Below are 27,175 nucleotides of genomic sequence, written 5' to 3'. Positions count from 1 at the left end.
AAGTTGTTGGAGAGAGCACAGAGTTTGATGCAAATGTGCTGGTAAATGAAATGCAGAGCTTTTAGGTTCTCTGTAGGTGGGTCAGGCCATTCACATTTACCCAAAATAATAGCGATGGAGTGCTCGGGAGAGGCACTTTGTTAACGTGGCACAATGGGGGTCTTTGTGTGTCGCCATTGCTTTGTATCAAATTTATCTGTTGACAGATAAAAATCATCTTTTTGATATCTGGAGACCCCATAAACACTGGGTCATCTCTGTCAGGGACTGGAGCTGTCTCAGTAATGGAGACTCTGGAACTGAATCTCTGGAGTTTGCTGGAAAGAAAAAAGCTTGCAGAGGGCCCAGCAGCTTCTCCCTGTGTTAAAGCTGCAGGATAAAATGAAATAAGTATTCCCTTTTACCATTGCTTGCCTGAAATGAAACTCCTCTCAGCCTTTAAAGCTGTATTTTGTAGCCTTCAGGCTGATCTTACTGGTTTTTCCCTAATTGACTCGACTTGGAAAGGTCATTGCAGCCTGCTAGACTGTGTAATATTTAACTTAGCATCAAAAATGAGGATCTTGGGATTGGTGTCAAATGGATGCTGTTCCCCTCTGAATAGCACAGTCCATTCATACTCATCCAAATATTCCTCTTGCTAATGCTAATGAAAAGCTTTCTGGCCCTCTGCAGAGGGCAGGACTAACCATGGGAAGGTGGGATGAGAGTGGCATAAAGCAAGTATCGAGATGTGCAATCCCCACAGTCTAAATCCAGCTCACAGCTTTAATACCTGTTTTATTTATAGATTATTTTTAAGTTATAATTTCTAGCTCTTCACGATGCTTTAGCATAGCAAGCAGTCTTTTCTGATGCCAAGTTCAGTGATGACTAACACTATTTACAGGACTGTTTTGTAATCTCAGATCAGCCCACATTAACGGGAAGTTACGTTTTCCCGTCAGTCTTTCAAACGGTGCCTGAGAGTTGCTGAGGCCAGAGCCAGCCATCCACGCTCTCCCATTTGGAAAAAATGATGTCAGCTTTCAGAACAAGCTTTTTAAAAAAAAAAATCTCATAAAGTTAAGGAGGTCATTTGAAATTGAACTTCCTCCACTTGATTTTTTTTTTTTTTTTTTGCATGAGGATCTTTCATTCCTCTGTTCTAAAAACTACCAACAAAACTAAGCACAGGAGGTATTGCATAAGCACCACCAAGCCATTTGCCTGATCTGCATTTCTCAGTGCATGAGATCAGCTCCAGATATCTGACCTGAGAAAGCTGCTGGTGCACAACTGCTGTAACTGATAGGAGTTACCTCTGTGAGTCATCTCATAGGATGGTAAGTATTTTTTTTTTCTTAAAGTTCAAGTTTTTGTGAGTGTTTTTATAAAGCTCAGTTGCTGTTACTGTAAATCCCAGGGAAATCTGGCACAGAGTCTTTGTAATATGAATCAGTGTGTCCATATGTTTCCAAGTGACCTTGCAGTCTGGAAAAATACCATTCTATCCCTCTGTTGAAGAGAAAAAAAAGCAGAGTTGCTGTAGAAAAGGTTGACAGAGGGGTGGCACCAGGCAGATGACTGCTGGTGCCAGCTACAGCAGCTTTACTGCCCTGGGGTCATGATCTCAGGCACAGAGCATTTGCTGTGCACGTGGGAATACTACATCAGGCCAGGAATAAGGTTGTGGCTAATAAGGTTGTCCCTCAGCCAGCCCTGGCCTTCCACAGGCTGGAGCACTTCAGGGTCTGCTTCAGCTTCAGAGGAGAAAATAAAAAAGGAAAAATTATTGTTGGTTGGTTGGGTTTTGCTTATTTTTGTTCGGTTTTGGTTTTAAATGTAACAAATCTCTGGTTAGCCCAAGCAAGATGGGCTTGCACTGATGAGAAATTACACTTTGTTAGGGAATACCCCGGTGCATTGGGTGGTGTGACTGCCAAAAGCTGCAGAGGTGGTGGGAGGGGAAGGCTGGGAGCCAGGAACATTGTGATGCTGCTCTTGAGCTTTGGGGCCTTTACCTTCTCTTGCGGCTCGAGACGAGGACTCGCAGATGCTGTTGGAACAGTGGTGAAGTGAACACAGGATGGGAGGGGCATCTCCCAAGTGCTTTGCAGACTTGCTGAGCAAGGAGGGCTAAAATACTGCAGCCCACTCGCTCCCGGCAGCAGCTCTGGGTGTCTGCAGAGACTCTTGGCACGGGCACAGGGCTCTGAGCTGGCAAGAAACTTCCTGATGGGATGGATGGAAAATGCTGATTTTGAACAAATTGAAATGTTTTGCGCAGAATGTGGATTTTTCATCATTTTTTTGTGATGGAAAGCAGGTGGCTTTCCCAGGTGACCCTGCCTGGTGTCACCTTCTGTGTGAGGCTGAGCTGGGACCTGGGGCACACTGGGAGCCCAGGCAGTGCTCTCCCTGCTGAAACACCAAAGATGGGTCTTCATAGGGCAGAATGAGGGAAAAATTCAGTGGTTTTCCTCCTTAAATGAGAATTTGATGTGGGCTGTAAAAGTGGCATATTTGTGTGTTTGTTTTGAAACAGATAGTTCATAGGGTTAGGTGTGAAAATACAGCAAACCCAAGGTCAAGTTAGATTTTTCCAATGAAAGAGGAAAAATTATTTATTGAGTGAAGCAGTTAAATACCAGGGCAGTTGTGCTTTGTCTAATACCAAGGGAACTAACCCCTCCTCCTTCTCCTTATCCTCAGGTTCAGTGGCAAATATGAACATTTGTCAACATTTGACAACAACTCCTCGGGACATCATGAGTTTGCTGGAATTTGGACCACAGAGCACTTGCAACAGCGCTTTCTAAATTTGAATTTAATTTAAATGAAAGAAAAATAGTCCTCTGGATCAACTGTAGCCATGGCTAGCAAAAGGAAATCCACAACTCCCTGCATGATACCAGTAAAAACACTGGTGCTTCAGGAGACTGAACAGGATGCTGGAGAAGATGATCATGAAGGAACACAACCAGAGGCTCCTGCAGAAGGACCAGCAGCGAGTGATGCTGGGGCCAGCAACAGTAATAATGGAGCTTTGTCCAATGGGCACCGCGGCATTGCCGATGGTGACACTTATATCTGCAAGTCTTGTGACTTTGGGTCTCAAGACCTTCACCAGTTCTTTGGGCACTTGGACTCTGAGCACTCAGACTTCAGCAAAGACCCCGCGTTCGCCTGCGTCGGGTGCAGCTTCCTGGCCAACAGCCACGAAGGGCTCTTGCACCACAACACGGAGTCTCACGCCGGTGAGACGAGCTTTGTCTGGAGGGTGGTGAAGCAGGACAGTCGTACAGCCGTGGAGCAAAGTCTCTGTGAGGCCACCAGCAGCCATGACCTGCCGGGAGAGGTCCCTGAAGAAGGGGCAGATGGCCAGTCTGAAATTATCATTACCAAAACCCCCATCATGAAGATAATGAAGGGTAAACCCGAGGCCAAAAAAATCCACACGCTGAAGGAGAATGTGTCAAGTCAGTTGGGCAGTGAGTCAGAGGTGAAGGATGGAGAGCATTCATTCCCAAATGGGTCTGTGCCAGTCAGCCAGCCCACTGCAAGTTCAACAAAGTCATCCCACATAGTGAATGGCTCCATCATAGGAAACGTGCCTGTTCTGCAGGCCGGTGTTGCACAGCTTGTGTCGCTGCAGCAGCAGCCCCCGTTGCATCAGCAGCTCCCCACATCCAAGTCCCTTCCCAAGGTGATGATCCCACTGAGCAGCATTCCCACGTACAATGCTGCCATGGACTCCAACAGCTTCCTGAAAAACTCTTTCAACAAGTTCCCCTACCCCACCAAAGCTGAGCTCTGCTACTTGACCGTGGTGACCAAGTACCCAGAAGAGCAGCTGAAGATCTGGTTCACTGCGCAGAGGCTGAAGCAGGGCATCAGCTGGTCACCAGAGGAGATCGAAGATGCCAGGAAAAAGATGTTCAACACTGTTATTCAGTCTGTGCCACAACCCACCATTACGGTGTTGAACACACCCCTGGTTGCAAATCCTGGGACTGTTCCCCATCTTATCCAGGCAACTTTACCAGGCCACGTGGTGGGGCAGCCAGAGGGGACAGGGGGGCTGCTGGTCACACAGCCCATCATGGCAAACGGGTTGAAGGGCACCAGCTCCTCCTTCACCTTGGCAGTGACTTCTGTCCCCAAGCCGCAGCCAGCGGCGCAGCACAGCACCGTGAGCTCCAGCAACACATCCGGGGTCAAGGTGGTCAACAGCGCCCAGTCACTGCTCACCGCCTGCCCTGCCATCTCCTCGCAGACCTTCCTGGATCCCAACGTCTACAAAAACAAGAAGTCCCATGAGCAGCTCTCAGCCCTCAAAGGCAGCTTCTGCAGAAACCAGTTCCCTGGCCAGGCTGAAGTCGAGCGGCTGACAAAGATCACAGGCTTGTCCACCAAGGAGATCCGAAAATGGTTCAGCGACAGGAGGTACCACTACAGGAACGTGAGAGGCGGCCGGGCCGTGTTCCCTGGGGACAGTGCTCTTGATTCCCTGCCCGAAATCACCTTCGACGTCCCACCCAGAGGAGCCGAGCTGAGCCCTGCGGCAGCGGCGGCCACACCAGCCCCTCACCACCCGCCACGGCGGCAGTCGTGGCACCAGGCGCCCGACTTCACCCCGACCAAGTACAAGGAGCGAGCGCCGGAGCAGCTGAAAGCCCTGGAGAGCAGTTTTGCCCAAAATCCCCTTCCTGCGGAGGAAGAGGTGAACCGCCTGAGGGGGGAAACAAAGATGACACGGAGGGAGATTGACAGCTGGTTCTCGGAGAGGAGGAAGAAGAAGGTGGCGGAGGAAAATAAGAAAGTGGAAGAGGTGGCTCAACAGGAGGAGGAGGAGGCAGAGAATGGAGGCGGGGAAGGGGAAGACTCCTCGGATGAGCAGAGGGCCACGAGTGAAAACGGCTCAGTCGACGCCTCCAGCAGCAACCCGAACTCGGCGGAGCGGAAGGTGAGTCCCATCAAAATCAACCTGAAAAACCTGCGAGTGACCGAGTCCAACGGCAAAAACGAGGTACCGGGGACCGGCGCAAATGAAAAGGGGGATGGCAGCTCCAGCCGGCCGCCCACTCCTCCCAAAACCAAACTGAACTTCAAAAAAACAGCCCAGCAGCGGCATCTGCTGAAGCAAATGTTCGTGCAGACCCAGCGCCCCACGAACCAGGAGTATGACGCCATCGTGTCCCAGACGGGCCTGCCGCGGGCCGAGGTCATTCGCTGGTTCGGGGACAGCCGGTATGGCTACAAGAACGGGCAGCTGAAGTGGTATGAGAACTACCGGCGGGGGGTCTTCCCCCCGGGGCTGGTGGAGGTCAGCCCCGCCGGCCGGGAGGTGCTCGAGGACTACTACGAGAAGCACAAGGGGCTGCGGGAGGAGGACGTGCCCGGCCTCTGCGAGCGCGCCCGCCTCGGCGCCCAGCAGCTCAGGGTGTGGTTTGCGGTGAAGGCGGAGGAGGAGGGCAGGGGCTCCGGCCCCGAGGCGGCCAGGAGCCGGAAAGGGCCATGCGAAGCCGGCGCGGAGGCGTCGGAGAGCAGCGAGGCGTGGGAGCCGGGCGGCCAGGAGGGCAGCGCTGGGACCCCCGACGCCCCCGGCCCACCGCCCGCCACAAGGCTGGGTAAGGCCCCTGCCTCAGCGTGGGAGGGCTTGGGGTGGCACGGGGCGCTGGGCCTCTCCTGTTTGGGACACGGGTTCAGCGAAGGGGTTAGTGTTTGAGGTTTAACTGAGGAAATGGTGAGGAGCTCGCTCTGTGAAAGAAGGGCATAAAGGAAAGGAGGGTGAGGAGGGTCTGACAGGATGATGCAAGTGCCACTGCCTGCCTGCCCCTTCCTGCCTTGGTCACTGGGTGCTGGCACCATTCGGAAGCCAAATCCTGGCTTTATTTCAAGCTGGAGTAAAACATCAGGAGTGTCCGATCCTTTTACCTGCCCTGTGGGAAGACGGCCCATGGATTTATTTATTTATTTGGGAAGAAAAGGGCCTGGCTGCTTGTCCTATGCCACTGGTTCCTTCCATGTCCCCACCTGGAGTCCAGCAGCAGACACACCCCCTGCCTGCCTTTCTCTCTCCTGCTGCCAGCTTTCCAGATGTGAACATCCTTGTTCGGCATGGAGCAAGGCTCAGGTGGTGGAGGTGGAGGCTGCAAAGGAAGGAGGGGACATGGAGTCTCCAGGCCTCACTTTTGGAAGGCGTGTGTCTGTGTGTGCATGTGTGTGTGGAGGAGAGGAGAGGTGCTTTCCAAGCCCTCTGTGGGTTTTTCCGTGGTGCAGCTGGGGACTGTTTCCTCCCTGGCCTGGGGACTGTTTCCTCCCTGGCAGGGTTCCCACCAGATGGGGATGGCCAAGTGCTGGCCCTGTCCCACGATGGTCCATGCACGCAGACCCTTGCTGGCAAGCTGGGATCTTCTCCAGTCCCACTGCCGTGCTTTGGAGCTTCTCACACATCTCTGCCATGGCTGCAGGCCTTAACAAAATAATTATAAAACTCAAGTAAAATTCTTTGCTTCCCTTCCCATCTAATCTGGAGGATTTTGGAGCATGGGTTTGGATGGGCCCTACCCTTGCTGAACACCCTGTGTGCTTTGCAGGGGAGTGGTGGGTTTGGGGACTGCTGGGGGGCCAGCTTTTGTGCCTGTGCTGGGGAGGGGGCTGTGCCCCTGCTAGTGCTCTCTGAGCTTTATGCCACCCAGAGCAATGGGGTCCCGTTGACCCTCGTTGTGCAGAGGCAGGAGGTGCTTAGCAAGGGTGCTTCCCTCCTTAGGGATGCAAAGCCAACTCCACTCCCTCAAGGATTTTGGGTTTCCCGGCTCCTCTGAATGGTGCTAGCCCTTCATTGCAGCCAACTCTGTCAAGGCTCCTGATTTTGCCTATCCTAAGGCACTCCTGTATCCCCTCCTCCCCACCCAGCACCCCATCTGGAGCAAGGCCAGGAGCATCTCTGACACCCCTGTTCTTTTTCAGAAACAGACTGAACTCAAACCACTAGCCCCGGAGGATCTGCTCTTACCCTTGAGAAGAAATTTGTGATCTTTAAGAAACCCATGGGCCGGCCTGATCCAAACCTGAGGAGCAGAACGTGGTGATGAAGCACTGCCATACGTGAGACCTTTGAGCACAGCACACGAGGCAGTACATGCAAAAACTGGGCACTCGGTGCTGAGCTCTCGGTGGCCCAGCCGAGGAGACAGCTGGGAGCTGGCGGAGGCAGGGGCTCAGCTCGCACCCAGGAAATAGGATGCTCCTGTTTGCTTTCCAGTGACAGACTTTCAGATTTCATATTCATATACCGATGCCTACAGCTGCCTATACAAGCATAACAAATCTCAGACATTGTGTAAACAAGGTCATTGCTTAGATATGGACTATCATGGCATAGTACTTGTTTCTTTTTTCTTTTTTTATTTTTTCATCTGTCCGTTAAGGTGTTTGTTCTCTAAAGGTTGGCTTGGCTGCATATATCCTCTCTGCCTTTTCTGGTCCTTAAGCCCTGGCAGTGAAGGGCTTTGTGGGCACACAAGTGTGAGTGTAGTAGGAAAGGGAAGGTATTTGAGAAAAAAACTGCCAGTCTTGAATTTGAGTGAGATTCTCATCCCTCCAGATGAGGTTAGAGTGAGCATTGCATACTCTCTGATAAGCAGCAGGTATCCAGACCTGGGCAGCCCAGGAGATGGAGTTTGGCATCATCTGTCCCTTGCTGGCTAGAACACTTTCCCCTGTGCTCCTGGAGACTGACTGTAACAGGCTGTTAAATCTCCAAGTCTCTCTTTAGTCTCTGAGAACTAGCACATAATAATTTTTGCATCCTGACCTGGAATCCTTTTCATTGTTTGGAGAGAACAGTCTGTTCTTCAAAGAGCAAACGCGGAGAGTCACAGTGTGGCTGTGAGTGGTTCAAGTCATTGTTGTCTCCAAGGCAGCGGCTCTGCTGCCATCAGGAAGTTTCCTTCTTGCAGCCCTACATGGCAGATCCTCCTGCAGCACTGCTGGTGATTTCAAGTGTTTGTTCCAGCCTTCTTATTTTTTTCCTTTTCTTTTTTTTCCCCCCCTTTTTTCCCCAGGCCATGTGCAATAGTTCTAGCAAAAGAGCAAAATAAATTTCCCAGTTTTCCCGCCTGCTGCCTGATACCTGTAAATTTTTAATGTGTGTTGTCTTGGGTGGTTGCTGTGTGATGCAACTGCTTGAACATTTTTGCTTTAAATATTCTTTTCTAATAGAAAACAAAGTCTAGAAGGGAAACTCTTGAGCTGAATAGTCCAGCCAAATGCTGTGTCAGATCATTCTGTCACAAACTAATCAAAACCCAACTCCAAATTGGTTCCATGTTTTGCCTTCACTTTTGCTCTTGGAAGGCTGTTCCAGAAATTGACTGCCTTTGAGTGGTTAGAAACTTTATTTAAGTTTCTAGTTTGAATTAATTCGTGGCTGGTTCATTCCTGGTTTGTTTTGGAGCCAACATTGTCCTTTAACTTAAATAGTTTTTGGTGTTTATCTGCTGATGTATTTATGGAGAGTAGTCATAGCTCCTTATTTTTTGCCAAGCCAACTCAGCCAAGCTTTTTCAGTAGAAGGTTTTTATTTAGTGAGAGCTTTTTAATGTGGGAGACTTTATTGTTGGTGGTAAATGATATTTATTAGGAGGGTGGGTAGCAAACCCCAAAGGATCGGATCCAGAGATTTACAAAAAAATCTGGTTTAAAAACAAAAAAGCTCTTTCAGAAGCTCTTCCAAAGATGGTGTCTGATTTCTACCTTTAATTGCCCTTGCTTTTGCAATTCTTTCTTCGCCCCCTCTTCAAGAGGCCGCCTTGCTTAGCTGCTGGAAGGGGCTGTGGCTGCTCAGTGCTTTGGCAGAGGCTTTCCCTGGCCCGGTGGGACGTGCTGGGTGCCTGTGCCTGAGCTCACAGGGCTTCCCTGGCACACGGTGTGAGACCGTGGCCAAGTGTGACCACAGTCTGCTCCAGACAGAGGTGACCTGCACCCCACAGAGAGCCGGGGCGATGCCCTGGATGTGGCCGCTTGCACCGTGCACCCCATAGCCAGACCAGCCATCCCACCACGCTGTCAGCAGGGGTGGCACCGACCTGGAGCAGCCTGTGTGGCACCAGGCTCCCTAAATTTCTCTTTGGATGCGCTATTGGTGGTCGTGACACCAGTATTGGAGGCATGACCAGCAGCCATCCCACATTGGCTGGTGACAGCTCAGCCAGTGGCATCCCCGTGGCTCTCCTGGGGCATTAGGGGTTCACCCTCATGGGTGCAATCCTGTGCACCCCAAAATACCAGAGAGGGTGGGAGAATCTGGGTGGTTTTAGAGCTGAAAGCAGATCTGGGAGTCGTGCAGCCTGAGAATATGGATGTATGTACAGTGTCACCTTCAGAGAACAAATACAGGTAGGTCAATTTACTCTGTAGTGTCTATGTACATGCAGGTTTATTTAACTACACATATATACAGTTCAAATATGCCATTGATTCTTTATTGCATTAAGATGTACATTAAAAATGTACACTTTTACTAACTACTTGCTATATAAATATGTTGGAAGTGTAGTTTGCCCATTCAAGGTGATTTTCTGTGGGATTTTTGATGTACACTTAAGGGCCTATGGCTGATTGGAAGAGTGATCCCCGCTCCATGTACAGGAATGCTTAAGGACTATGGTATGAACTGGTCCCTTCAAACCATGTTTTGATGCACTAGCTGAAATATTTTGCACTTGGATTGTATTCAGCCAGTTTTCCAGAAAAATCGAAAAGAAGTCTTGTGAGCTAGAGGGAGAATTTCCCGGTGTACACAGAAAAACCAGCCTTGAGGGTTGGAAGCTGCTGAGGTTTTTGAGCTTTGTCTCCATGCATTCATACAAGCACAGCAGGAGTTTTCTTTCTTTTGGGTCGGAGGAATTTTAAAAAGTTGTTCCATGCAGGCTCCCCTCGGACATGGCGACGGGGCTGGCAAACGCCATTGCGTGGGGAGGGTAAGATTTAGAGGCAAAAAAGAAATCAAAAAATGATCAAGTTCCCTTTCTAACTCCTACATTCCTTGTTATCTGCATTTTTAGTTGACTTGAAATCTCCATAAAAATATAAGCTGAAGATTTTTGAGGGTTTAAGCTCTGTGGTCTTCTGTTTCTCTGCTGAGGAGGAGAAACAGGTGCCATCTCCAAACAGACTCGGGTTTTGGTGCAGGACATTGGAAAAGTGTGTGCATCCAAAACTGAAAAGAAAAACTGAGAGGTGGCTTGACAGTCCCAACAGCAGCTCTTGTGGTGTTAAGAGGAAGTGTCACCACAATTCTTCACAGTGTGTGAATATTTATCATCATCTAATCAAAGATGACTATCTTGACTTGAAAGGGGTGTAAGATCGAGGTGATGTAGCCAGCATCAGTAAGGAAGGGAAATTAAATTCTCCACCTCCATCCCCTGTGCCTGAGCTTGGGCTTGGCAGGCACAGCAGAAACCATCAATTTTAATCCGTGTGAATCTTGTTACTTATGTCTCTGAGGCTGCTTAGATTAAGGGCACAATCCAATTGCTTAATAACCCGAAACCCTGATTTGTGCTGGCCCTGGCTTGCTCATGGAAAGGGCTGCTGGTTCTCCTGGTGCAAGGAACTGAGTTTATTTATTCACTGATGTCAGCAGCCCCTGCCATGAGATTTCTAGACATTTTTCCATGTTTCATTTGGGTTCCTTATTTTTCAGCTCAGTAATTAGCTTCCTAGAAATTATTCTTTTTCGGCTTTTTTGGTTTTTTTTAGCAGAACACTAAACAAACCATGATCTACAGGCTCCTATCTCCACTTGCCTGAGACCTGAGTGCTGCTGCAGCGTGGTGGGAGGATGGGCACAGGTGCTTGCAGGTACTTAGTGTGATTTCATGTCCCCTCCCTGAGTTGATCACCAGGAGAAGCCACCAGCAGAAGCAGGAGCTGCTGGCAGAGAAATGCTGTAGTCCTTAACCTGGCTGGGGGATGCTCACACAGGAGCTGGAAGATACCTGCTGGGTTAATTTTTGTTACGTGTCCCTGACAGTTCAAGAGAAGGAAGCTGTAGAAGGCTGGTTTTGCTTTTAGGGTTTTGGGTATTTTTTTTGTAATTGGAAAGCAACAGATTTTGGTCACATGCAGAAGTGTTGTACTGTTTTCCCTGCAGCCCCTCTCTTAGAGACGTAACAGAAGCAACCCGATCAGAAGCTGGCTCACTGGGAATCAGAAGAAAAAGGTGATTTTCAGCACTTGGGCAAAAATTACAAAGTGAATGTGATGCTGCACATTCCCATCGTGGTGACAGTATTTAAAATGCTTGCAAACTTCTCCCCCCTGTTGCCCAGATAATTTTGGCTTTGCTCTTTTCAAATCAGTCAGTGTCCTGATGTGATTCAGCTCACCTATAAACCTCTGGTGTCATTTCTCAGCTGCTCCCAAAACCAGCAGGGTGAGATTGGGCAACAAAACACATGGAGGGGAATGAGCCACTTGCAGGCTATCCCTGTTCTTCTTTTTATTGGGAAATTTAGTTTCTGCTGTATGTTTTCCTGGCAGTAGTCTGTGCCAGGAATGTTGGATTGGCATCACAAAATTTCAATGCAGAGCAAGGGAGCTCTGTTATGTAAGCAGTGAATTTTTTTTTTTTTTTTTAAATTTTGGGGTTTATTGTTATGGCCCAAGTGCTCTGTTGGCTGATGTTTGGCATATTCTGATGGCACAGTTAAAGCCCCTTTTTCCCTGTCCTGATGGAAGGTGGTGTTAGGAAGACTCTTGCTTACTGGTGCTAGTGAAGGTTGGGCTAGGAATCCATGGCATAGAAAATTTCTAGCTAAAATTGCACTTTCTCTCTGCCCTATCTGGCTCGTCGTGGTGTTATGGGTACGTGGCTGTGATTCCCCTTGCACATACTAACATTGCACTAAAAGAGAGACTTTGGGAACAGCGTGTTGATCACTTTGTTTCTCAGCAGACCACAAAGTCAGCCTAACGGGGTCTCTTTTTTTTTTTTTTTTAATTATTATTATATAGAAATCACGCTGGTGCTGAATGACCTGGAATTTTGCTTGGATTTATCCAAAGGAAAATGTAATTGTAGCTGCAACGGGACCTTTCATAAGGGTGGCCGTGCAGTGAGGGAGCAGGGCGAGGGCCCTGCTGGGTAAAGCTGTCTTTGTACCGGGGAGGTGTGGGGGGCTCCAGGGGGGTTGGTACTTTGGATTTTTTTTTTTTCAAGACCACAATTTTAAATGGTCACCTTGGCAATCGTGTGAAACAGGAAATAGTTTTTACTTTTGGTAAAGGTTTTAAAGAGAAAAAAGAAGCTGCCTGTGATTGTGGGCTGTAGCTATTATTAGGGCTAGGGTAGCTTGTATGTGCTATGGACTTTACCTGCTCTTATTCTGAGGGCAAGAACTCCCTGTAGCAACAATGCCACTTCTGAGAAGTGAATGGCAAGTTTCCCTTCCTTTTGTATATGTGGATGTGAGGGTGGGCAAGGGGAAGAGCTTGCTTGTACAGTTTGTTGAAATGAAACCAGACATTTTTGGTTGTTCCTAAATAAAGAGCGTAAAAGACAAAAGTGAGTTGACTAGTGCTTGCACTGGGTTTTGGGAGGGCCCAGAGTGGTGCCCTTAAGCCTGAGAATGGCTGTGCCTGCCTTCCAGCTGCTGGGCTGGGAGTGCTCCATCACAACCTCCTCATTTATTTTAAAAGCACTACAACTTTTCCCTGGGGTAAGGCCATGAGTGAGTGCCCTAGCAGCATCCTGAGCCTTGACACCTCCATCCTAGGGGTGCTTTTTCCTCTCAGAGTGCTGTCCCCCAGGCTGCCTCAGAACAGCATGGGCAGCTCCTGGTTATTCTTCCTCCCCATAGCTGCAAACCTCCTAAAGCCAGGAGGAAGGAGGGAGCAGTGCACCCTCTTCTCAGGAACTGCTGCACCTCAGCTCTGCCCTGGTCTGCAGGGCACAGAGCACCAGACACCTGAGCCAGCACACACGTAATACTGACACTTTTATTGTCGTTTAAAGCTAGCACAGCCCTGTACATGGAGACTTTCACTACTGGACCCTTTGGCAGTGGCTGTACAGGTCAGATCTGGTGGCACCAGCACAGACGGAGGTGCTGCCGTGGTCGCTGCAGTCACGCCTGGCCCGGATGGCTGGGAATGGACACAGCACAGGATGCTCCGGCAGCTGCACAGGATCTCTGGATTACAGGCACAGCAGTGACGCAGAGGCTGCACGGGGATTGTTTAGGTCTCTTCTTGTGATTATAGGCAGTTTGGTCCCTCACCTCTGGCAGCCTGTCTGCACCGACGTGCTTCTTAAGGGCTTCGTGGTGAAGGTTGGTGGGTGCTTGGGGTTGGTTAGGGGTGGGCTTTACTTCCAATATTTATTTTTTTTTAGTTCTCCACTTGAACACACTTCAGCAGAGAAACTGGAAAAGCTGCCTGAAAGTAGGCCATAGCAGTGCCGTTTCCATAGAAACCAGTTCACAGCGTGCTGTGAGATTCACAAGCACTGGAGGTGCTTTCGCCCGCCGGGACGGGCTACAGCCGGTTGTCCCCGTTGACCCGGGTCCTCCGCAGTACCCTGGAAGAGGGGGCACAGAGAGGGGACACAGCTCAGCCTCACCCCAGCATGACCAAGGACAATGCTCTGGTGTCTCAAGTTGCCCACTGGGAGAAAGTGGGGGCTCAGCCACATCCCCCATGGCTGGGGATGATGCCACCAGCTCTGGGGCGGCAGCCCCTTGTCCTGCCCTACTCCCACAGCAGTGACTCCCGCAAGCACTGGCACAACTTCCAGCTCAAATTTAGGGCTGCCACCCAGCGAACAAGGCTGCAGCTCTGCTCTGGGTTGTGGGGAGGCTGCATTCATCTGCCTCCACCCAGACTAAATGCAGAGGGGCACCTTGTGCTGGGAAGAGCTGAATGAGCAGTGGCCTCACCTTCGCTCCCGGCTCTCGAAGCGGTCAGCGAGCTGCTCTGGGGACACACGGAAATCATCAAAAGGCTGCTGGTACCGTGACTCAAAGGACCCCTCTCTGCCTCTGCTTGCCAGCAGCTGGCTGGAGCCATCCCCTGCTCGTTCCCGTAGGGATGAAGCATTGAAGAGGTTTATTTCACCATTTTCCTGCTTGGATCAGGGGGAAAAAAAAATGTTGTAGTCAAGGGCTTGTGATTTCAAAGAGTAGATCCTGTAGTAAGGGCAGTTATGGTGCAGGGCCCTGGCTGCCCTGCAGGGTGTCCAAGGCTCACAGGGGCTCAGGGTTTGCAATGTGCAGCTGCTCTAACAGCAATCGCTGCCTCCCACCAGCATAATTTTAAATGAAGAAATAAAAGAACCATCTGTCTCAGAAGGAGCCTTGCCCTCTACTTGTGCCAACAGGGACAGCCCCAGGCCAGCCAGCTCCATGATCCCGAGCTGCAATGGCCTTGGAGCACAGACAGGCACTGGGATAGAGCAAATCCACCTCCTCCAGCTTTTGCTGAAGGGATTTCCAAACACAGCAGAGGCAGGACCCTGCCTGAAACACCCTGACTACTGCAGGAGGCAAACCCAGTGCTTGCTCTCCTGCTGGGCATCACTATGGAGCAGCACTGGGAATTCAGCCATCCACAGGCACTCAGGCCAGGCACCACTGAGACTTACTGCCCCGACTGGAGCAGGAGAGTGGGCAGGGCCAGGCTGGGCTCGCTGGCTCTGCTCCTCAACCCTGCAGCATGGTCACCTCCTCGTGTGTGCAGCCAGTCTCACCTTGCAAGGGAAAATGTCTATCTTGACAAGCAGAGAAGCCAGCTCCAGGTTCTCGCTGTAGTTGTTCTTCAGGGGAACAGCTCGGAAACCTACAGCAGAGACAGCCCTGGTGTCACTCGCTGCTCAGGAGCTGAGGTGTCAGTGCCCTGGCACAGAACTCAAGGGCGTTCTTCTCCTGCAAGACCCTTTTTCTCTTCTGCCCAGAGACGCTGTGGCTGCCCCAGCCCTGGAAGTGCCCAAGGCCAGGCTGGATGGGGCTCGGAGCAACCTGGGATAGTGGAAGGTGTCCCTGCCCATGGCAGTGGGGCTGAAACAAGATGGTCTTTTGGGTCCCTTCTAATCCACACCATTCTACGATTCCATGATTCTCCAAACCCCCCAGTTTCTCTCAAGTGGCAGTCAGCCCCAAGGGCTGTTAGCAAATGGCTCTGCCTTCCTTTACCTGGCTGAGGATGTGACCTGGCATGGGGACAGGAGGGACTGAGCCAGCCTGGGGCCCAATGACATTCTCCCATGAAACTCAGCATCTCACTGGCTAACAATGTGAACTGGTGAAGACCACCATGACCCCCTCCTTGCTGCCCCAAGTGCTTTACCCGTCTTCAAGCCTTTCACCAGGAAGGTGGCCTGAGCCAGGAAGTTCTCGTCGCTGAACATGTCCTCCTCATACACCACGAAGCGGAGGAAGGCGAAGTCAGGGTTGCTGACCTGAAAGTGGAACTGCTTCGGGGTCCAGAGAGGGTTCAGGCCATTGTCAGCTGCTCACAAAACACAGCTGTCAGTGAGCAGCCCTGCTGAGTCCCCCCACCGCCCCCATGGCTGATGCTGTGCTCGGGGGCAGCACAAGGGCAGCTCCCAGCTCAGGGCCAGGCTTGGCTGCAGAGCCCATGGCTCAGACCAGGATCAGGAGTGCTGGTGCATCCCTCTCCCTTCCCTTCACCACCCCACTCACCCACGATCTCTGTTTTCTGCTTGGCATTGTCATACTCAGCACCAGACACCTCCACCTCCACGAAAGGACAAACGATTCCCCTTCCATTTTTGGGAAGGTGCCGGGCCCCCAGGACCTGAGCAGAGAGCAGGAGAGACTTGGTGAGAGACAGGAACAAAGGGGAAAAAAAATGTGTTTGCATACCAAGACATTTTCTTTCCAAATAAATCACCCTGGTTCTGCTAATTGGAGAGAGAAGTGGCGCTGACAGCCAGCACTGGAGAGATATAGCTCCCACCCCTGGAAGCTGATATGGTGTTCCTGATCCCCAGTTTGACTTGCAAGCCATAAAAAAAAGCAGCTGAAGTGCCCCAGGTTCCTGCCTGCTGCCGGCACAGCCAGGCCTGGGCCACAGTGTCCCTCCCCCAGCCTGCCAAGCTGGAGCTGGGCTCCCAGCCGAGCACTGTTCCCTGCTGGGAGCACTACACTGGACACCCTCGTCTCTGCCGAAACTTCTTGGCCCTCCTGCCTTGCTGCAAGGAGAAAAAGGAGCTGTGCTCCACCACTGCTCTGCCTCGTGTTTGCAGCACAGTCTGTGCTCTGCTCCAATGACAACCTGCCTCCTTGCAGGAGAAAGCACTCGCAGCTCCCTCCTTGCCCATGGCCATATGTCACTCTGCCGTGCTGTCGGCACGCTGCTGTTGCAGGGGAAGGACCTGCTGCCAGCACTGGATCATGTGCTTTGAGTCATGCTGGGCTCGAGATGGCTTCTCCATCCATGAAAGCTGGCTTTGGTGGGGACAGCAGGCAGTTCTGCCAGAGAACAGGAGGCTAAGCCTGTCTCTTAAAGGCGACAGTGACTGGCTATGGCACAATGACTCCTGACACTTGGTGGTGTCAGCCGCATCCTGGGGTGCAGGAAGAGCTTGGAAAACAGATGGGGCAGGGAATTTTTATGTGGACATGGGGTCAATGGTGCAGAGGCTACATGATGAGGTGTCCTCATGGAGAAGGGCTGTGGCTTTTCTAGGTGGAATCACTCCAAAACAGAGGTGGCTGCAGAGGAAATCTGTGAGCACCTACAGGCAGGATCTCCACTGCATCCTCCCCAAGGTCTGCATGAGCTGAGGAGACTGGCAAAGGAGACTGCTGACCCACAGCTCGGCTCTGAGACCACAAGGAATGGCTGTACAGGCTACTGAACCCTGCTAGTCTAAACATGAGAGCCACCTGGTTTGGCACAGCCCTCCAAGAGCGTTGCCTGGCAAGCTATCCCATGTCCCTGCAGAGCCTCTGCTGTGCAGCTCTGAGAGCTGACACAGGAACAATCCAGCCTCGGTCTCACCATCAGGGAAGTAAAAATAATTCATCAAGCATCCACAGCCCATCCTCTGGCACCCCCCACCCTCAGCCCCCCTCCTCTTATCATCACCAGGAGCACAACACAGAAATGGCCTGAAAAGTCTGCCCTGACCTCGAGTATCTCCCCAGGAGGGGCCATGAGCAAGGGGAAATGGAAACATCGAGCCTGAAGCAAGTGAGTGACAAGGAGGGGACAAGGCACAGCTCTTGTGGTGTTAGCCTGTGGATGCGCTCGGCAGTCCCGGCCAGGCTCTGGGGACAGGGATGTCACCTCTGTGGCTCGTGGATGCCACCTGCTGGCACTGGGACCTGGACAGGAGGAGTCCCGGGGAGAGCACCTGGGGATGCTGCTGCTGCTCCTCTCCAGGCCCCCTCGGCAGCACCCCTGAGTGTCCCTCTTCAGCGAGGGCTCTCCCAGTCTGTGCTGCGGGACAGGGGCTGAGGGGGGTTGGTGAGGAGCAGCTACAGGCAGAGCCAGGAGCCCAGAAAAAACATTTTCTCACCCCAAATCTGGTATAACCACCGGAGTGTGACCCTGCATTCATTCCCCCACAGCAGGAGGAGGTACTGACCTCAATGGAGATGGAGAGTGGTTCTGTGCCCCGCAACGTGCTCTTGTCAAAGGGGTCAAAGATGTCGTCCCTCATGTTGGCCGGCTGCAGGACGTACCCACACTGGCCACTGGACATGAACAAGGCCTGGTTCATCTGCATGGGCTTGTCTGGAGAGCACAGGCAGGAGATACAGGAGATGAAGGAGACCCTGTGCACTTTTCCCAAGCTGGATCATCACCCCCCACCGTTGATGCCTCACAGAAAGCCCTTGGCAAGAGGACCTGGCTCACCCCTTGGCAATGCCTGTGCAATGTGGCCCCACTGCAGCCTGTGCACGTGTTGGGGCCATGACGTGACTCTCATGCACAATCTGCCCAACTACCCAGTGCTCCATGGGTCACCTCCCTCTTTTCCTCCTGCTTTTTTCAGCTTTCCTTGTGCTGACTGTAGCATTTGCCAAACCCCCTGTGAGATGCTTGAATTCACAGAAGGAATGAAAAAGCCGGCAGGAAAAAAGAGGCAGGTCGTTTGCTGGTGTGCTGGTGAGCTGAACAGGCTCACAGCAGGGTTTGGCAAGGGCCAGGGAAAGAGGAAGGCTGGACTGCACGGCAGGAGCAGGAATGGAAGCTGGGGAAAGGCAAGAAGAGCAACCAGCTGGACTCAGACCATGCAACCAGCTGGTGTCCCCAGCCTGGGGCTGCACCGTCCCCTTTGGCACCTTCCCTGCCTGCCCTGCTTGTCACCAGGGACCTGGGGGAACTCCCTGCCTCCTCTCCATTTCATCTTGCTCTCATGGCACAATCCCCAGCCCCAGTCCAGCTCCTTGGCTCAATCCAGCCCTCTGGAGCACATTTACCCGTGTCTCACTGCCTGCAGAGCCCTTCCCAGACCCAGAGCCCCTCCCAGCCCCCCATTTGCCAGGAGCAGGGTGGCTCGGATGCGGCACAGGGCACCCCAGGAGCCCGCACCCTCCCTGCTGCCCTCACCTGGGGTCTGGAAGTTGAGTGCCACCAGCTGGCTGCCACAGATCCACATGGGCAGAGGGTCGTAGTTGGAGGAGTCGAGGCGCTGGCCCTTGGGGTAGATGCGGGAGAGCTGCAGGCGGTTGTACTGCAGGAACTTCTTGCCTTTGATCTTGTTGACGTACTTTTCTGCCTTGGTCTCGGGAAAGGAGGACATGTCTCGGTAGCAGGCCCTCTCTGTGCCGATCTCTGGGAGGGGACAGCACTGTGTAAGCCAGGAGCACACTCCCTTTCCTGACATTTAACCACCCCTAACACCATCCTCTCACCCCTGGTGCAGCCACCAGGGCTGTGCAGACCCTGCTCTGCCCCAGGGGGTGTTTGCCAGGTGCCCAACACCAATGGCTGAGAGCACCAACACAGCTCCTGGTGACTGGGCACGATGCTCCCCAGCCCCCTCCCTCAGCAGCTGCTCCGGGTGGTGACAGACCCCAGCAACAGAGGGATAGGGAAGGGAACTTGTACCCTCTGGAGGTACCCAGAGCTCCAAGGTAAGCTGGTGATTTGGACACCTTGGACACCTGGCCTCTGCTAAGATCCAGCCAAAGCAGGGTCTGTAATGCTAAAGTGACTGCCTGTGATGGCCACCAGCCCAGCAGATGCTCACTCTCTTCATCAAAGGGCACAGGTCGGCAATAGACCACCAGTTCTGAAAGCTCCAGAGCAATCTTCTTTCTCCTCTCCATCATCTTCCCTTCAGAGAGCTGCCAAGAGAGGGTGAGAGGCGTCAGGCCAGGTAGGAGCAGTGGTGATGGATGACCCAGCTCATAAACTGACCCTCACTGCTTGGTGTGGCTCCTGCCTACACTGAGGGGACCACCAGCAGATCTGCCAGGTCTGCATGGAGGGACATCACACAGGTAGGGCCTGGGTAGGTCCTACCTCCTGCCCAGAGCAGGACTGGCACTGGTACCAGCACAGGGCATCTGTGGCCTTGCCTCCCTCCACAGATGGAGATCCCCCATCTCCTGAGGCTGCAGCACCCACCCAGTTGTCCAATCCTCCCAGATATCCAGCCTGGACCTCTCAAGACATGTGGCCACCACCCCTTGCCACATTGTCCAAGATTGCTCTGGCTTTACCATCTCTGTAACTGCTCTGCCAGCCGTCACAGGCTGTCACCTCACCGCCCCCTGCCAGCCTCCACCTGCTCCTCGGCTCCTGGAAAGCCCAGGACTTGGCCAGGAGATGCCTCCTCCCCTGCCACGGGCTCCCCAGGCTCACCCTGGCATCAGCTGTCTGAGCTGCCTCCCGGATCTTCTTCACCCAGTCCAGCAGGTCCTCGTGGGTGTCGGCTGCCACGTCCAGGGACAGGCGCGACACTGAGGACATGCTGATGGAGAAGACGAAGAGACGATTGTTCTTCCCCTCAGGGCGGATGGCTGTGGGGACAGGGAGCAGAGGGCAAGGTCACAGCAAGTGCTGAGCCAAGCCCTTCACAGGGAGGAAGGGAGAAGACAGACACAGAGGACTCATGTGACTCTACAATAGGAAATTCCCATTTCTGGCCACTGGAGACAACAGATGGAGCCCAGGAAGCAATAAGTGAGGAAGCAGAGTGTATCCTGAGGGGCTGAGAAGCCTCAAGGGGCCTTTGCAATGCTCCCTCCCTGGCACTCACCGATCTGGCAGGAGGGCACGTCCAGGACGCCTCCCAGCAGGTCTCCCAGGGGGCTGTTCTCATCCAGCTGCTGCTGGGAAGGAAGCACAGCAGGATGGTGCTGGGCATGGTGCTGGGCACGGCACTGGGCAGAGCAGGCAAGCTCGGGGGCTCGAACCCTCCTTGCCCCACTCATGCCCATACTCACCTCCTGCTCAGGCTCCAGGCTACTGGGACTGGTAATTTCCTCAACATAGTTAGAAGGGAACCACAGCTGCTTTTTGCCACCATAATCTCCTCTCCACCTGGAAGGGAGGGAAGGGGCAATGTCAGCACCCACCACAGGACCCCAGAGTATCCTGAGTGGGGGTGAGGGGAACAGGCAGCTCTTCCATCACCTGCTTTCAGGGTTTGTGAGGTTTTGGGACTGTGCAGCTCATAGGCAATCCCCAGACACACCCCCCCCCCCCTCCTAGAGTGGGCACACCTCTGTGTGGATGATGACAGCAAGGTTTGGCCATATTCCCTAGGGAAAAGGGAGGCTCAGGACCAACTCACCAGCCTCCTTCCTGTTTCTCCACATTCTGGATGATGGCATTTTTAGTGAAGGTGAGCTCATCTTCCCTCTGTGCCTTGTAGTCAAACAGGGCTTTGACTGCACACTGCAATGAGGAGGGGTCCCATGAGGCTGGGCAGGGGATGGACACATGGACAACGAGCCCACAGGATGAGAGATCACCTCCCACCACAGATGTGTTTGTTGAGGGGCTGTGAGGCACATCATGTGCATGCAGGCAGCATCCAGCCCTGCTGTCAGATCCTAGTGACATCTTGCAGAGCAAATCAAGGCCCCCATTTATGCCAAAGCAGAGCTCACAAGTCTAGTATGGCCCCACACAGGCACTTTCCTCTGTCCCAAGAGCCACTGATGGGTTTAGTGTGGAGAGCTCAGAACAACAGCCAGCCCAACCTGGGAACCTGGATGTTCAACCTCCATTGTCTCTCCATGGTCTAGAAATGAGTGTGCAAACTAACACAGCTCTTGGAAAACAAAAAGACCTTTGCTAAACCTTCCAGCCCTGCCGGTTGTTTTGTGCCAAACAGTGAGAGTGTACCTTGAAAGTGGGCATGGGGTTGGCTTCCACATAGAACCCGGGGTGGCGTCCCTCGTACAGGGCTCCATAGTCCGGCTCCTGTGGAAGCAAAGGGACAGTGGTTACAGCAATGACTGCAGGAGAACAGGTCCCCTACCTTGGGGTAGGTGGGAGAGTGCCCCAGGAAGGCACAAGACCAAAGATGATGCTGCAAACAGCAAACAGCAGCCCAAGCCTGGCTCAGAGGGGCAACACCAAACCCCACTCAAGTGTCAGGAAGCGCCCAGAGGTGTGGGCTGCAAAGCACAGAGACAGCTCCCACACCACCACTTCAAGGCACCAGCTCAAAAATGACCTGTCCATCATTCTGTGGCTCCTGCACTCACCGCTGTCCCGATCTTCTCCAGGGTCTCCTCATTGATGGGGTAGCGCAGCTTCATCTTGCGGTACAGCGGGTGCTTCTCGTGGTAGCTGATCAAGTCCACCAGGCTGTCGAACTCAGTGTTGCCCAGCAGCACAGTCTGGCCCTCCTGCTGCACCCGGCAGTGCTTGATCTTCCCTTCTGCCCTGAAGGGAGGAAAGACAGGGAGAAGCCACTTGGCACCTGGCAAGAGAAGGTCTCTGCCAAAATAAAGATACCCAAGGAAAAGGTGCCCCTGGTCTGGTGGCTGAGCACAGCCATCTCCCACTGGAAGATGGGAGGAAGAGCAGAATCTCAAGGACTTATTCAGGACCACCCCAGAGCAAGAGGAGCTCTGGGAGGGCTCACGTCAGGCTGATGGCACCTCTCATGCTCTCTCACACACCGCAGCACCCCAGCTCCATCTCCAGCACCCACCACCCTCGTCCCAGGGACACACCTGAAGGAGATGGCGTAGGAGCTGGGCTCGCTCCTCTTGCGCACCAGGAAGGCTCCATCGCGGGGCACCCGCATCAGCATGTGCTCGGCTTGGGCCCGCGTCAGGTTGGCGTGGTACCACCTGCCAGGGGAGACACATCACTGTGCACAGGTCACACTCACCCAGCCCGACCCACACCTCTGCCATGGCACAGCGCTTCCCCTCAAGCCCCTAAAAGGCTCCTGGAATCCTCCAGAGGAAGATGGGGACTGCAACGGGGCAGGAAGGATCAGAGCCCTTTGGTGAGGCATGGCATGGGCGAGGGCATCCCAACCAAACCCGGCAGCTCTGTGCTCTGCACTGAGCCTCCGTGACGTTCAGCTCCATGAACAATGAAGCTGGCCAGTGTGGCTGCTGTGACAGAGCTCCACAGGGAAAAAGTGGGGACCAGAAAGCCCCAGCAAGGGAGGAATGGCTGAGGAGAGATCTGGGAGAGCTTCCTACAGTGTCCCAGCTGCCCAATGGACACAAACACGCACTCACTCTTTGCTCTCGTGGGCATTGGTCTGTGGCACTGGCTCCGTGAGCCTCATCTCGAACTCGTTGCACCTCAGTGGTACCTCCTGGTAGTGGGTGATGAGGTCGTAGAGGCTGTCGAACACCAGGTTGTCCGTCAGGAAGAACTTGGGGCTGCCGGCGTCCTGCCGTGAGTGGATCCGGCAGTGCTGCACCTTCCCGTTGCGCCTGAGGAACAGGGACAGAGGGAAGGGGGTAAGCCAAGGCTGTCCATGGAGATTTTGCACCTGCCTCAGGCACAGCTCCAGCTTGACATGGCATTCCTGCCCCACAGGAGAGTGGCTGCATAAGGATCCCAAGGGACTTGACCCTTCTGCACTGGGACAGAGAGCTGACATGATGCTGGGGCACAGAAATAGGGGAGAAACTGCTCACAGGCCACTGGGGAACGGGACCCCCCCACTGAAGGAAATGTCAAGAGGAAACAACCCCTGGAGCGACACAGAGCAGTAGGCTGGGGCCGGGGCCCTCACCAGAAGGAGAGGGTGTAGTCTCCTACAAAGGTCTCGCTCTCTCTGACGAGGAAGGAGCCGTCGGGGGCCCCTGTCTCGATGCAATATTCCGTCAGCAGCCGCTCCGCGATGTGCCGCCCGTCACGTCCTGCTCCCAGCTTCCCGTGGAACCACTTCTCCGTGGAGTGCAGCTCGGTGCTGTTGCTTACCTGGCAGGGGGAAAAGCCATCGTCGTGGGTTACTGAGGGAAGGCTTGTGCTGCTGGACTCTGCTTTGCTCAGGGGTCTTCCAGCCAGGACCAGGGAGCTCCTGAAGCAGCTCCCATCCTTCCCTCCACAGGATCTCCCCCTGAAGTCAGCTGGCAATGGCAGCGCTCAGCCCCTTGGGCAGTCAAGTCTTTTCCTTAGGGAACAACTCACAGTCACACAGGGGAGCCCTCACCTCCTTTTGCTCTTCCTCATCCTCATTTCCTTGGTCATTGGTTGTCTCCCCAGAGTAATAGATCTTGCTGCTGGTCAGCACAAAGTAATGTGGGTTCCACTCCTGCAAGGAAACAAACTCTGGCAAAGAGACCCTCGGGGAAGCACCAAACTGCCCACCACCCACCCATGGGATCATCTCTTCCTGACCAGCACAAGCGGGGTTAGTGAAGGACAGTCACCAACACTGATTCCAGTGAGTCACAGGAGCTTCCAAGACATCCCCCAGATCTGAAGCATGGATTTATCAGTAGCAAAAAAACCCAGCATGTGACAGATCACACTGCAAACACCCCAACACATATTAAAAGGAGATGACCAAATGAAGAGCAAATCAATGCAAAAAGAAAACAGTCTGCAGGGACTCAGCACAGGGGCAATCTGAGGTGAAGACATCAGAGACAGTAATGTGGATTTACCATTGCGTGTATTTTAAAAAAACCCATTTCATTTGCATGTGGCTTTGCCAGACAGACCCTCAGCAGAGTAAAGCTGCTGAAGGTGGGCTGTGTGTGAGTAAATGCACACAGTAATGAACACTCAGTGCTTTACAAAGCTAAACTTGTGCTTAGGTGTGTCAGGTGTGCAGGCACTTGGCAGGAGGCAGGGCTGGAAGTGCAGCCTTTGAAATTCCTGCAGCACAAATCACAGGCTGCAGTGCCTTGGCCCAGAGCTCCCTCTAGCTCAGCTTTCTGCCTCTAGCAAAGGCCCACAGGAGATTCCTAGGGAAGAGCACAGAGAGAGCCAGCATAAAATGCCCCCAGCCTTCAGGGATGCCTGAGGAACCAGACAAACCAAGAGCCTCTTCAATCGTTCGCACCACAGCCCTTCCTTCCAGTACACACAGCGCCTGACAGAGCCACCATGTCGTTGATGGAGCCCTCAGAGCAGGGACAGGGTGACCATGGCACAGACATACGTGATTGATGGGGTCTTCCAGGTAGAGGATCCCATTCTTGATGGAGTTGCTGATGTCATTCTCTGAGTACATCACGGATGTGGGCAGCTCCTCGTAAGCGCTTCCCTCTGCCAGCTTCTTGTGCTGTGGGACGAGAGGGGGGATCAGGCACCTTGAGGGGAGCAGACACCCAAAAAGCATGGATTTCCTGGTGAACAGCCCTAAACCACCAGGTCTGCTGCAGTGGGGTCCTCTTCCTTTGAAGAACCAAGACCCATGCCACAGGGATCATCAAGTAGCACTGAAGTCCCATCCTTTCTTCCCAAAGGTGATTTCCGAAGCTGAAATACCAACAGCCCCCATGCTCTCAAAGAAAGGCAGCACCCAGCTGCTGAGCTCATTTCCCAGCAGATTCTCTGAAGTAAGAGAGCTTTTTGTCTCCAGTTGTTCTTAGCATCAGGTCTCCACTTCCACTGCCAACCAGCCCCATCCAAAGGCAGCTGCCCTCAGTCCCACACCCTCACCCCATTCTGCCCTCGTTCCCTCACTTAGGAGCCGTGCTGGGCAAGAGAGTTCACCTTGATGAGAATCTTCCTCTTGAGCTGGTTTGGAGAGGGAAGGCCATCAGCAGAAATATCGACTGGTTTGGTCAAGAGCATGTCCCCAAAGACCTTCTTGAAATTCTGAGCCATGTTCCTCTGCTGAGCAATGCTGCAGTGGTCCTCAATGGACAGAATGACGGGGAAACTGGGAGAAGGAGAAGAGCCATTAAAGCCAGCACGGGCTCTGGATGGAACCAAGGACTTCTGAGCTCTGTCTCATAGCCTGGCCTCTGTGCCCTCCAGGAGCAGCTCGCATCAACAGCAACCTGTGCTGCCTTGAGCACCCAGTATAGCCACCCTACAGGAGTGCACAGGGGGGAGAAGGACTGGCAAGCTACTGGGGCTTACCCAAAGCCCGCCCTCCCTCCCACAACATTTTTCTGGGGAAAATCTCCCTTTGGCTGGGAGACGTGACACGCTTTCTTCCCACCACATCCCAGGCCTTGCACTGCAGCTCTGCATAAAGGTGAGCTTCACTTGCTACAGCCTTGGCTCCACCCTCTCTCTGTTCTGCCAGCTGGAGTTCTGCTGTACTCACTCAGAGGTGACAAAGGCATGCTCCTTGATAGTGACCAAGACATCAGAGAACTTGATCTTGGTGGTTAAGGTGTGTCCGTGGTAGATGACCGGCATGCCATCTGGACCGTCCCAGCAATCCACTGAAAGAGACCCACAGGGGAAGCTTAGCCCACAGGCTGGAATACAGGCAAGACATGGACACGAGATGGACTGAGCCAAGTGCTGCTGTGAAATGTACTGGAAGGCAATAAAGGAATGAGGTGATCAGTGAAAGCCCTGATCTTTCTGTGGGACCAAAACCTTGGGCACAGATCCCCCAGTCCCACAAAGCAAACAACCTCAGCTCTCTCTGCACATGATGGTGTTAATGTTTCCACCGGCCATGCCAGCTTTCAGCTCTGCCTTGCAAAGCCTCCCCTGAGCACCACAAGCTGCCGCGATGACGGAGACAGAAGGGCCAGCGCGGGGTACTCACGTTCGATGCAGCGGCAGCCCATGCGCAGGCAGCGGGCGTAGGCCTCCAGCGAGGACTCGCTCGAGAACTGATCCCCCGTCAGGTACCTTCCAGGTGAGACAACACATCAGCACAGTGACAAGAGAGACAGCACAGTGCCACAGCCCCCGCTGTGGGCACAGGCATCTGCTGGGACACTGTGGACCTGCCTCTGCCACGAGGGAATGACGGGAGCGGCGTTTCTCCACAGCTGCCGCCTTCCCCGGGCAAGGGGTTCAGCTCTGCCCCTGCTGCAGTGGGCTGCCAGCACCTCTCTGAGGCCCAGCCTCTGCTCCTGAGATAATATCAGCATTGGTGCCACAAAGAGCCCCCAGTAGCCTGAGAGCAGGGTTAGACCAGCTCTCACAGGCTGACAGGATCTCACTGCCTGCCCTCGGGGTGCTCAGCTGGCTTAGGCTCTCAGATCTTTAAATTTGGGTTAGCATGAACACAGAGCACAGACAGAGCCTGTCTGCACAGAAAGCAGTTCCTGCAAAATTATTCTAGCAGCAGAGAGCAGAAAATGGCCAATTTCAGCCTGACGGGGTTTATCACAGCTGTCCTGAGGGGCTCTGAAGAATGACATTGCTGATGGTGAGAAACTACCAGAGTGACAGCTCAGGATGTGAAGGCACCTGAAGGTCTGTGCAGATGTGTGCTGCTGGCAACATCTGAGCAAAACATTTATGGCTAAATGACAGAAGGGAGGAGTGGGGCACCAAGAGGAAGGTCTCTGGTGTTCTGGCTTTGGTTTGGAAAAGCCTATTTGACCCATCACTGGAATCAGGCAAAATCAGGAGACTCCCACCCTGGCATGAGAAAAGGATGCTGACAGCAGCTGGGTGGAGAGAGCCCTGCTCTAGTCCTTACGTGTTGTGTGAGGAGGAGATCCAGTAATGGGAGAGAGGGTTGTTCATGTTCTCCAGACACACCATGTCCAGCTGTGAGTTCCAGATGCTGTTCTCTTTGGAAAACAGGAAGGTGAGAAACTGCTCAGGAAGAAACAGAAATGTG

General features: G+C 53.1%; 2 protein-coding genes across 10 annotated transcripts in view; one reads left to right on the top strand and one right to left on the bottom strand.

The window, feature by feature from the left end:
- Positions 1 to 12,559, top strand: part of ZHX3 (zinc fingers and homeoboxes 3) — a 47,054-nt gene extending 34,495 nt beyond the window's left edge. For 5 of the 6 annotated variants that reach the window (XM_032127447.1, XM_032127449.1, XM_032127448.1 and 2 more), the window contains 2 exons: positions 2,695 to 5,612; positions 6,955 to 12,559. In XM_032127447.1, the coding sequence (XP_031983338.1) occupies positions 2,855 to 5,612; positions 6,955 to 6,965 (2,769 nt within the window). In that variant the 5' untranslated portion in view covers positions 2,695 to 2,854 and the 3' untranslated portion in view covers positions 6,966 to 12,559. Of the gene's footprint in view, positions 1 to 950; positions 1,326 to 2,694; positions 5,613 to 6,954 lie in introns of those variants that run through there. The other variant, XM_032127450.1, reaches the window with a different exon arrangement.
- PLCG1 (phospholipase C gamma 1) overlaps positions 11,978 to 27,175 on the bottom strand; it is a 43,087-nt gene continuing 27,889 nt past the window's right edge. Inside the window, exons 10-32 of one of the 4 annotated variants that reach the window (XM_032127443.1) lie at positions 27,032 to 27,150; positions 26,144 to 26,229; positions 25,688 to 25,808; positions 25,126 to 25,294; positions 24,569 to 24,691; positions 23,612 to 23,713; positions 23,192 to 23,379; positions 22,686 to 22,886; positions 22,164 to 22,283; positions 21,690 to 21,870; positions 21,325 to 21,402; positions 20,768 to 20,871; positions 20,418 to 20,514; positions 20,231 to 20,303; positions 19,834 to 19,991; positions 19,217 to 19,313; positions 18,574 to 18,798; positions 17,606 to 17,754; positions 15,693 to 15,807; positions 15,337 to 15,498; positions 14,741 to 14,829; positions 13,932 to 14,119; positions 11,978 to 13,573 (exon numbers count right to left, since the gene is read on the bottom strand). In XM_032127443.1, the coding sequence (XP_031983334.1) occupies positions 13,531 to 13,573; positions 13,932 to 14,119; positions 14,741 to 14,829; positions 15,337 to 15,498; positions 15,693 to 15,807; positions 17,606 to 17,754; positions 18,574 to 18,798; positions 19,217 to 19,313; positions 19,834 to 19,991; positions 20,231 to 20,303; positions 20,418 to 20,514; positions 20,768 to 20,871; positions 21,325 to 21,402; positions 21,690 to 21,870; positions 22,164 to 22,283; positions 22,686 to 22,886; positions 23,192 to 23,379; positions 23,612 to 23,713; positions 24,569 to 24,691; positions 25,126 to 25,294; positions 25,688 to 25,808; positions 26,144 to 26,229; positions 27,032 to 27,150 (2,988 nt within the window). In that variant the 3' untranslated portion in view covers positions 11,978 to 13,530. The remainder of the gene's footprint in view (positions 13,574 to 13,931; positions 14,120 to 14,740; positions 14,830 to 15,336; positions 15,499 to 15,692; positions 15,808 to 17,605; positions 17,755 to 18,573; positions 18,799 to 19,216; positions 19,314 to 19,833; positions 19,992 to 20,230; positions 20,304 to 20,417; positions 20,515 to 20,767; positions 20,872 to 21,324; positions 21,403 to 21,689; positions 21,871 to 22,163; positions 22,284 to 22,685; positions 22,887 to 23,191; positions 23,380 to 23,611; positions 23,714 to 24,568; positions 24,692 to 25,125; positions 25,295 to 25,687; positions 25,809 to 26,143; positions 26,230 to 27,031; positions 27,151 to 27,175) is intronic. The other 3 variants (XM_032127445.1, XM_032127444.1, XM_032127446.1) reach the window with 3 other exon arrangements.

The sequence above is a fragment of the Corvus moneduloides genome, chromosome 17, assembly GCF_009650955.1.
Source record: "Corvus moneduloides isolate bCorMon1 chromosome 17, bCorMon1.pri, whole genome shotgun sequence".
NCBI lineage: Eukaryota > Metazoa > Chordata > Aves > Passeriformes > Corvidae > Corvus > Corvus moneduloides.
The sequence above is the reverse complement of the archived record's forward strand: the minus strand, read 5'-3'. Positions and strand labels throughout refer to the sequence as shown.